Below are 11269 nucleotides of genomic sequence, written 5' to 3'. Positions count from 1 at the left end.
CCAACCCTTTCTCTGGGACTCTGAGCTCTAATGGGCCTAGTAATGCTTGGCACAACAGCTCGACTGGCTTTAGGACAGGTTGAGCGTAGGGGGTGAGGCACGCGAGTTGACATTAGACGTAGCCATCCAAAGTTGTTGGCCTAATTATGTAATAAAAGGGGCATGAATGCTTTGAAGTCCTAAGTGCAGTTGTCAGTGTCTTTGAAGGCAAATAGTAATTGTCATGTTCACTACCTCACAAATCAAATCTCCTACACATGTTTCCTCCTCCCCAAAGTCTGTGCCCTCCCCCCACCACACACACACACACACACACACACCAACCTCCTCCTTTACAGCAGCCTTGATCTGCTTGCTATGCAGGAACTGGTGGACCCTCCACCCTTTCATGCCCTGCGTCAATCACCTACATCTGGAGTTGGTCAAAGTCCTCAGGTCTCCGGGGAAAGATTTGGGTGCCCCCCAAAAGTCCCATTCTGTCACTTCCTGGAATCCATTTGGAAATAAAGATGGCCAGACACCCCTCTCAGGAGATCCCAGATTCTTAGAACCTTTAAATCTTTTAATCTTGCGGGTGTCTGTACATGCTGCAGAGCTAACAACAACAAAAAAAAAGACTGTTAATGAAAAGCTGATCTCATGTCCTTTGATTGTGTTTGTTGATTTAACATTACCTAACCAGATTTACTTAATTAACTTTTAAAAGTCTATTTTCTAAAAGAAATTTGGCCAAGACAGGAGCATTGTGGCAAACGTGCATGTATGTGTGTGCATGTGTGTGTTTCTTAATTGAAGCTGCTGAAGAGCTTACCGATCAACATACCATGGGATTTAGTCACTCGTCATGTTTACCATACCTGGTAAAGGATGTAAACGCAGCATTCTACACCTTTTCTGCCTTTTATCACTCATGGTAAGTAGACTCAGTGTGTGTGTGTGTGTGTGTGAGCATATCCCTGGGGAGTCAATTCCGCCTTTAAGTAGTGGTGATAAAGGTAAGTTTTCCATAACATGATGAAGGCTCCTTCAGGCTATGAACCCCTTTTCCCCAGTCATTTGAATAGTCAGCTAGTCCCACCGGCTTTTATTCCCCCTTGAAGTTCAAACTCATGTTAAATGACTTCCTTGTTCCTGTGCAATCTTTTTGACTATAGTGTTGAAAACCAGGTGACTTGCCCTCAGGCGAGGCTTTATAAAGTCACATCCTGTATGCTACAGAGATCCTGTGGGCTAATCTGGATGTCTGTATCGACGCCGAATGTCTAGGAGGCTCATCAGCTGCTGACTTGGACTCCAGTCATCGCTGACTGTTAGTGTGATTCCACACTGAACCATGACTTTCAAGTCAGTCAGTAACTAAAACAGTGGCTGTGGACAAAATCTACTGTCAACCTGTTTTATTCAGGGAAAAGAGCCGAGTGAACTCCCTGACCCTCACGAGGAATGCATCACTACCAAAAAAAAAAAAAAAAAACATTCACCAGGCTGCTTAAATGAATACATAACTTTATTTAAATAAATGCTTTGTCATAACAAAAAAAGACAAAGGTTAAAAGAGTACATAAATTACAAGTTGAATAAATATTACACAGTGATATTCACTTTAATAATTTGAGATTTTTTGTATTTTTTTTTTTGTATTTTTTTCTGTATTTGTTTTAACGTAGTTCCAAATGCTGACCATTTTTATTCCCACTATCCTCCTGCCACCGATGGGTTGATTTCACAAGCCAGTGAACACCACATTATGATAACCAATTGTTTTGTCTCATTTCATCCAGAAAGTGTTATGCATTCAGAAAAAAAGCTGTAGTTACTGTACTACTATAGTATGAAATGTGATTAAGAGTTCAAACCAAGTAGGAGATTAGGAATCTGAGGAAGTCACAGCTTGCAAACAGGACGGAGGAGGTCACTGACACTGGCAAAGGACAGCCTGTTTTCGCCTCAGCCTACCGTCCAAATAAGAGAAGGAAATATCTGGAAATTTTGTCAAGTCTATCGCACTTTTGATTGATGTGGTCCCAGATATTTAAATAATTTTCAACTTGTGAGATAACACATGATTAAATGTTCCTTTTAAGCTCACAAGACAAGCTCCAACTAGCTCTGAGTTAAAATCACAGTGGAACTTGATACTGTACCCTGGTTGCAGCATTGCCTTCCCCAGACTCCCAAGCCTCCTGGTAACTGTCTTGCTAACTGTATCTACTGTCATGCAATTGGTGACCCCATATCGGGGAAGTGGCTAGGCCCTGATTATGACCACTGCCCATGGCGCTCGCTCTCGTCTCCTCTCTTGACCCTCTCTTCTCCCCTCTTAGTCTTTCTCCGTCTTTCTCTCATCTGTGCAATAGGCCATGAGAGCACGTGCCATCGCTAGTGTACTGTATGTGTTACTTTCTATCTATTTTCCCTAAAGGATGTTGCTGTATTGGAGGTCCCAGGCATGGGCTTGTACAGCCCCTGTCGACAAATATTACCTCGAAGCACCACCTTTAAAAGGTAAGCACAAGATAACACAACATTTAGCTTTGTGGCTGTTTTTTCCCACTAACTTCATGACACCACATCTCAGGTCGTCGTTGTGTGTCAGTATCAATATTGAGTAACTGAAATAAGTGCAAGCTGCTTTTTTTTTTGAAAGTGGTGGTGGGGATTTGGTGTGGGAAGCAGGGCAAGGAGCCTTGACGTTTTGTTCACAACCAGAAGCCATTTTGGATGCTCGCACCGTTTCTCCCTGGCTGAGGAAATGGCTTCCCTGTCAAAACAGACATGCAGAGAGAAGCAGTCCTCCTGCCACCCTTGACGATGATTCACCTCCAGACTCTAACATCCTTTGGCTTCCACTCTCTGGCAATCAAATACATTGGCAGTCACATGAAAAGCAATTATATTAGCTTATTGGTTGTTGAAGAAAGAGAAGAGAGAGGTTTAACTGGCTGCGGTTACGCAGCGGTTCCTCACAAATCACTCTTGTCCAGAATTGCCCTGAGGTACAGGCAAAGATTATAATGGATTTGCAATGCATTTGTGACACCATTTATAGGACCTACCACATTCATCGTTCTTCTCTACATCAGAACTAAACCTAGACCTCTTTATCATCATAACAAGGATCAGCCCTAGTGGGGTGGGGCATCTGAAAAAGGAATTTGCCCCCTATGACATCCATGTCACTTTCACGTCCACTATTCAAATGTATTTGCATGTAGAAAGGCACTGTGACTTGCACACAGAGATAGAACTTTTTAACTGACCCTGTTATTAACTGTAACCCTTGTTTTTGACAATGCTCCTCTTTTAGATGAAAAAAAAAAAAAAACTGCTCACGATTCCTCAAGGCAGTTTTGTATTGTTTTAAGAAGTAGTTGAAAAGGCAGGATAACATTTCCACAGAGAGGCTTGTAAGCAGAAGGGCATCAAAGGGTTAGCTTCTTTGACTGTCCTGTATTCAAATGACTCTGGGCCATTCTCCTGACCGATTACAAGGACCTATTGAAATGGATAACAGGCTAAAATAATCTTTTTTTTCTCCAAGCACCAATACATTGTTGTCATTGTTTGTTTCTAGAGAAAAACAACATTCAATAACTACTTAAATGTACTGTAATACACCACGGTTACACTGTAGTAGCAGTATTGAGGGGAAACCACTTGATAAAGGAACATGGCTCAAAAGTGGGCGGTCGTTACTTCACTGAAGGCAAAGAAAACAGCACAAACAAAACCATACAAAACTACACTTCACACAACCGAATCAGAGAAGCCACTGGCATTACTGGCGAATGCAAGTTTGATTTTTCACTCGCGTCAATCCAGCTGCAAAGTGTTAAAGATACTGTTCATTGATAGGTCAATGTAAAAATATTGATCGTATACTTTATTTCGCCAGTAGAGTCAGCGCTCTCTGTTAAGTTCTGTGTGGCCCTGCATGGCAGTGTCTGTTCAAATAGGCACAGTTGGCATATCAGGCTAGCTACATTGTCAAAGAGCCACTTACATAGGTTCATCTGTAACAATCTGCTTACTCTTTTGTTTCCAAACGCTCTCAATGTCCCGAGACATACTTTACATAGGCTAGTAAGAGAAGGCCAGCCCCAAGACCACTTCAAGCACTAGCAATAATTGTTGACAAAAACAAAAACAAAAAAAGAGAAAGAAAAAGGACATTCTTTTGTAATAGGCTCACTCCATCGTACACCTACACAGGCTCATACATACTGTACATACACACATACATACATTCATACACACATCATTTTGTGAAGGTACACATATCTAAGCAGGTTCCCCTATTCATAAGTGCTCTGACAGAACCACATACCCAGATAGAGTCAACTGTTACAGCAGATCCCTATCTCATGTTTCTGTTTTTTTTCTCTTGGAAAACAAATAGCTGAAAAACCAAATTACTCTGCCAATCATTAAAAGTTCCAGCTATTGCCTCAAGACCCCCGAGTGGCTAAAATAGTTCTGTTTAGAATCAATGTGCCTTATGTTATTTTTTCTTCACAATGATTTTGAGTTAATTTTACATGATACAAAGTGTTGTGTTGAAACCCCCAGCTTCTATAAAAATATATCCATTGTGTGCATATATTTTCATGGATCTGTAGCCGGGGGACCCGGCTCATAGAAGGGGCCCCATGGCCAATAGTCGAGGGGTCTGAATCTTCTGTTTTTTTTCCCCTCATTTGAAGATGAGTGCTCGGTCAACAACAGAAAAAAAAAGAAAAGAAAATTACAGGTCTCTCTTTTAAGCCTGTTCTTTTGTTTGGATTCTTTTTTTCCTTTGTGAGAAAAAAAATCTTGAAGTGAATGGAGGGCAGAGCAGACAGGTGTGATGGGGGAGAGGAGGTGTGGGCCCTGGGTCAGGTGGTGGTTAGGGGATGAGGAGGAGGGTTGGTGGGGGGTGGTAAACAGAGTTCCTCCCCTTTTCACTCGTTGTTGTTGTTGCTGCTCTCCAGGTCTTTACACTGAATGTCCCCGCCACTGTAGTCTGTGCCAGGGAGCTGGACGCCGTACTTGTCCACACACCAACAGATGCCCCGTTTGCGACCGCGAGAAGGTTTGCACTGCAGGCCAGCAGACAGGGTCGGAGAGTTTGACGGAAAGAGGCAGAAGGGATGGAAAAGGTGGAGATGTGAAAAGGATTATTTGAAAGAGTTAGTGGGAGCAGAGAATAGGGTGGTGTGAGGGAAAGAGAAGACAAAGACAGTATAAATATTTAGAGTCATCTTGAACACTGTAAAACATTTGGAAGCACATACTTAAGGCTGAATTAAGTCCAAATGTTTGCTGAACCTAACTCACCTGCTTGCGCTTGAAGAACCCCTTTCTGTCACAGTTGGGGAGATACAAAGACAAAGCCATGACACGAGAGGTGTCCTTCATGCCCTGGATGATCCCATCCAACTTTCTCCTGCAAGGACCCTTTGAATAAGGACAGAGTGAGGTTATAATCCAGCAGCACTGGCATATGGTGTTGTAGTGTAGAGCATTATGAAGGCTATAGAAGAATCTGGCATTCATTCTTGTGGGTTGCTTAAGATGTCAAAAAATATGACGACTAAAATGATGACTTTAAATGCAGATGTAATTACAGTTTGCAGAAGCGATATGTGGCTATAAGTAACATTCATCCCCATTTCTGTTAACAAGGGTGACGTGCGCTGTGTTTAAATACTTACAAATTCTGGCTCATGCTTGTCAATGGGTAGAGGGGAGTAATCCAGGGGGGAGCCTATCGAGCGCTGCTTGCCTTGCTTCCTCTTCTGCTCCTTGCGCAGAGCCTGGACTTTTTTACTGTTCACAATGTCTTTGGGGAGGAGTGGCACTTTCGCCGGCTGCAGTTCCTCTGTAATCTCTGTGGTCATGGCATCCTCATGTTCTCTGGACTCACGGTCTAAACAGGGATAGACAGAACACATCTTTAACCACATGCCAGATTAGATTTTTACATTTATCTTATCCATTCAGCTATGTGTATATCAGTGAGTGTGAGTTCAGTTTGGTAAATTAAAGAAATTGCAATATGCAGTAAAAAAAAAAAAAAAAAAAAAAAAAATATGGCAGTATGCATTATGCAGTTAAAAAAAAATGTCAAACACCTTTTAAACAGTTTGAAACCCTGAAATGGGAAGGCTGATCAGTTCAGCTAGGTGAAGATGTATAGTAGACGATGGCAAGATGGACTTAGATGAAACTGAAATTGATTATGTGCACATCAAGTTTTAAATATGCTCTGTGGCAGCATTTTGGGTTTCCAATTAAAGATGAAAACTTGGACAAGACAACTGACAAGACAAAGACTGCAAGTACCCCAAGAAAGCCTTGACTTACACGTTACACTACCCACATGCTGCGCCGTGTACAACACTGCCACAGTGAAAAATTCCAGTCACCAGCTTACTTTTAAATGTTGTTCTGAGCTCTTAAACTGGCAGTGTACTCAAGGCTGAAATGACCATGTGTCACGTTGGGAGGAGGTATCAGAAAAAGAAAAGACAAAAGAAAAGTTTGCCTGTGGGGGTTTGCCAAAAGAACACAGAAAGAGCCTGAATCATTGCGATTTGGCCCCCGCAAGACATCTTTTTTCCCAAAAAGTTTGACTTCGTATTATACTGGGGCCTTTATAAATGTACGATATTCTTTGCGCTGTTTTTCTAGTGAAAAAATGCACAGAGTTGAATGTTATGGTTAGTTTGTTCTCATGCAATGTTATGCATGGTTTAACATCAAATGATCTACAAGAATTCCCATCCTGTTATTAACATCCACCAAAGACATATAAACAGGTAATATGAGGGATCTGTGAGAAGTGGGGTTTTTGACAACATTTGTGACATTTTAGAAGTATTTTACGAATGTCACTGAACAAAGCACAGATACTTTGAGAGGAAATGATGGTTAAGTCCAATTTTCTCCCAAAACAAACCAAAAATTACTCATTAAACTTCAGCTGACACCCTTCGTTTGCATTCTTTCATCACCGTGCAAAATGTGAAGTATCCTACAGCTTGTTATTTTAGTGCTTCAAAAAAATACATGCCAGATGCGTTTCCCAGGGTTTTTGGCCACCAAATGCTGCTTTCCCATTTGTTTACAGAGAAGGGGGGGTGGAAGGGGTGGGGGTGGGGGCTGAACCCAGTGATCAACAGCTGATCTTCACCCAGCGATCCAAACACATCTTGTCTCACCCAACCCCAGTTTCCCAAACTCTCTAGTTGCGGTTACAGAAAAAATAATGCTGCACATAGTGCAAAACATATTTACTCATGAGCCTGACAAAACAACATATAAATGATGTATATTCGTGACAACAAGACAGACAGCAGACATTTAAAATTAGCTTCATCCAGTAGCCTACAAACATCATTACCTCACTGAGGCTCCTTTCAAAGACGCTCTATAATTACAGTGAAACAAGGTACCTTGGTCTTGATGGTTAAATACACAAATATGGAAAAGCAAGCGCATGGCAGCACATGTTTGTGAGCATGCAGACTTCTACACCTAGGGAAAACAGCATCACATGCTACATGGCTGCCTCAGTTGTGTCTGGAAAATATCAGCTAAACTTCAAGAGGCACTGAGGCATCTGACTGCAGCAACTCATATGAATGCATCCCAAACTGAATTACTGAATCAAATGTCAACCTTTGGAAAATCCTCCTGCTCAGCGGGCCTGTTTTCATGATTGCACATTTCTGTCAGATTTTATGTCGTGCCTAGAAGCAATTTTACATCCCCCAGGGGGCACTACAGTCTCAGGGATTTGAAAGTCCCTCTTGATAGGACATTTTGAGGTTGAGGTTCCTTATCCCTACTCAGCCCCCCCCACACACACATCTTTGGGGCTCAGCCTCTTAAGCCTGGACCCCCAGCCAGAGGTTCTTTGAGGCCACAGAACGAAGCCCTCTACTCCCCCCTTGGCTTAGCTCTACCATAAGTACAGAGGTATTGTGGGGACTTTGCCAGGTCCCAACTGGCCAAAGTGGTGGTGCCAGTGGATGACCCTGGTTATATTTATCTGACAAGGAAACCCGCCGTGGTGCACAGGGCCAGACTCACTGAGCCAGAGAGGAATGCTGGCTGGGGAATGTACGCCAACTGCTATTGAAAGAGAAATCAGCTTCCATAGTAGTATATGGGCAAGGAACTGGAAGAATGTGTTGGGAAAAAAATGATTTAACCAGTGGCTGCCACAGCTGATGGGCCTGTTAGTGCAAAGCTATGTTGGAGAAAGGCTCAAAGACGTAACAAGGACATGGGCTCCCAGGAACTGATGTTCAAAGAGCCTGACACAGCATGAGCGTCTGGAGTCTATGGGAGGGGGGCAGGGTGATTACCAGAATTGGGTCTCTGGCTTCTGCGCTGCACTGCCGTCTCTTTGAAATTAATCTCACAACTCATGACTTGGCAGGCCCCAGTTTGTGTTTGGATATGTCCTCGTGTCTCCCCGCTCAGACTAGGAGGCTATAAACTGCTATAAATAAATATGTCAAACAAGCATTCCTATGTACATGATGCCTGGGACTGTGGTGGAAAAACTCTTTATTTCTGCTGTTCAGTCCAATAATTTCTTAGGGCACTTGATTAAAATGCCACATATTTGGCAATGAAATCTGTTGTTGAAAATAACTGCTCTGTTTTTTGTGTGTCTTTTTTTTTTAAAGGAGCATTCTTGTTTCATGTGTAATCAATGTTGGGTATAAAAATGGCCAGACTAAGAAAAGTTTGAGGCATGGCACATTAATATGTTCATGTTACCAATCAATCAGGCTGGTAGCAGGTTGCTTTTTGTGTGTAGGGATACGTTTTAGAACAATGAAAATCATCCAGTGACTTTTTAATCTGAATTTTTCAAGTTATCCTTACAATGTAAATGCAGGCTGAAAGTACATGAACTGAGCCTACAGTTAAAGGATATTGAGACAAACTGTGCCATCCTTAGCCAGCACTACACAGAGTGTAGCCTTTGTGTAGACAATGTCTGTCTCCTTTTCTCTTTCACTCACTAAATTGCCAAATTCATCTTTTCTGAAGTGGGCTCTTCAGTGCGGCCACAAAAACTCAGTTTTTCCATGCTCAGGGTCCCCAGCTTGTAAAGGAGGCTTAGAGGGTCTGTGTTTAACTACTGAAACCCAGCCAAGACTCTGGACAGGAGCCAAGTGAGCCAAGTCACGTGCAGCTCTTCCATTCAGCTGAGCCCAAAGCTGTGTCGCTATCTCTCTCTCTTCCTCTGCTCAAGCTAAAGATTTCATTAGGACAAGAGGAGTGGAGTAGCCAAAGGAGGTGCACCTGATACTTCTCTGTTTAAAAATTAACATCTGCGCACAATTATGCTTCATGAATATCCCAAGTTTCTTACAGGCGGCAGTCCAAGCATGAAAGATAAGCCAACCCTTCTTTCAGTTTTTCTCTCCACTGGATCTTTATGAGCATACAGTAATACCAGTTGGTTAGCAAAGAAGCCAGGACAATGACTTCTCCCACCTTTCATTGGATTTCCCAACATTACACCACATTTGTTGTGTCCTGCCTTTGATTAAGTCACTCTCTGCGAGGCATCTGAAATTACATCTTTACAAGATGTAAGAGAGTATTCAATAGAGATGCTGTTTAATCTCAACAGGGGGCAGGACAAGATAATTGTTGGGGATAAATGAGCCAGAGGCCCTCTATCATATAAAGCACGACATTAGTAAACCATCCTTCAGCCTTAGCCTACCTCTGCTACTTAATATTTGAAGGCGAGGCCATGGCCCGATAACCCTGAAGTTTCTAGAGCAGAAAGGGAGGTGTGAACAAAACAGGCCCACAATGGAGTTGCGCAAGTCAGCGAGGATGTGGTGCAGCAGTCCAAAAGTTAGGTCCTGGTGACCAAAGGAAAATGGGTCACAGGGGGTGATTCAAAACGGAGGCATTTGTAATAGCTGGATATTACAATAGCTAATGCTCTTTGATAGCAAAAGCATTCAGAGTTATACTAACAAAGAATTTGTCCTCTGGAGTTGTTTGTATTCTGAAATAAAGGCAAGAATAGCCAGTTGCATGTTTTTATAAATATGTGTTAAATGTGGAGGAGAGGGATAACAACAGGGACAATGGTTTTGATTCTGGTGGTTACACCCTATATTCTATCCATACAGATGATGCAAGGAAGAAATGCGTGGAAGATTGAGCTGCTGGAGGCTCAAAGAGGCTGCATTCCATACCAGACTAAAAGTCCTAAAAAACTAGGGACGCTTATATCCAGTTGCTTCGAAGGAATCCTTGTTTGGCCCTGTGCATGTTCTCTGAACTTCCAGGAAATAACTTTTCCCATGGTATTGTGCACACAGAATATGTTCTTTGCAATCAAAAAGTTTCCTGCTTTTCTGAATGCATGGTATAAATAGCATCTAGAACAATTCAAGGATTATAAATTACAAAACAGCACTGCTGAAAGGATGCAAAATCTCTCCGCGTGGGCAAGGTGGCAAACTCATTGAACTGTTTACAGCTTCTGCAGCTAAACTTCTGCGTTAAGTGCAAATAAATGTTCAATCCCAGTTGAAACCAGTCATGCGAAAAAAACATTATCAGAGTAATGCAGATGGTTGTCCTACTGTGTGCTCCTAATTTTGGTTTGAGGTCTCATCCCACATCTGAGTTTGGGTTTTCAACAAGCCACACGGACGGACGCAACCTCTTTTTGGGTCGCCATCACCACAACACAATTGCTGGGTGTGACGATATTCTAACTCCCCAATGGCAGAAGCAGCTATTTTGGCTTGTGCTGAGCACTCCTGAATTTACTGTCCAGAGCTAAAACCCTAAGGAAACATTCAAGCGGGGAAAAAAACCCGCTTCAACATCAATTTGGGGTTAACACTTTCTTTGTAAGGGGTTTACAGTATCATATTTGATAGCACTGCAGTATGTTATCATTTAAAGCTTTGTCACAAATTATGTAGCTGACTGATTTTAATCATAGATATTTCTTTTAACTTTGTGTACCTATGCCAGGTAGATGTTATACAAATTTAATTGATGTGTCAAAGAATTCCTCTTTAAAAGAAATCATATTTTTGATGTTTAACTTATTTTTTCTGATGGCTCTCCTGTGGTCAAAACTAAGAATCAGCACTGATGCCACTTGCTAACCCACAAGGACAGGGAACACTGAAAGGATCACTCATTTTCCATTCTGGCCAACATTTCACCAACCTTTCAGTGATTGGACCCTCCATTGTTTTCTGGCTCCTCAGAAACATGAGAA

The 11269-nt window shown here is 42.2% G+C and overlaps 1 protein-coding gene across 1 annotated transcript in view; it reads right to left on the bottom strand.

Annotated features, from left to right (window-relative positions):
• Positions 1-2186: 2186 nt before the first annotated feature.
• Positions 2187-11269, bottom strand: part of LOC115379926 (insulin-like growth factor-binding protein 5) — a 13870-nt gene continuing 4787 nt past the window's right edge. Inside the window, exons 2-4 of the mRNA XM_030080896.1 lie at positions 5694-5908; positions 5317-5436; positions 2187-5078 (exon numbers count right to left, since the gene is read on the bottom strand). Coding sequence (XP_029936756.1) covers positions 4941-5078; positions 5317-5436; positions 5694-5908 — 473 coding nt within the window. The 3' untranslated portion in view covers positions 2187-4940. The remainder of the gene's footprint in view (positions 5079-5316; positions 5437-5693; positions 5909-11269) is intronic.

The sequence above is a fragment of the Myripristis murdjan genome, chromosome 21 (genome assembly GCF_902150065.1).
Source record: "Myripristis murdjan chromosome 21, fMyrMur1.1, whole genome shotgun sequence".
NCBI lineage: Eukaryota > Metazoa > Chordata > Actinopteri > Holocentriformes > Holocentridae > Myripristis > Myripristis murdjan.
Note: the sequence above shows the minus strand (reverse complement) of the source record. Positions and strands in the feature narration are given on the sequence as shown.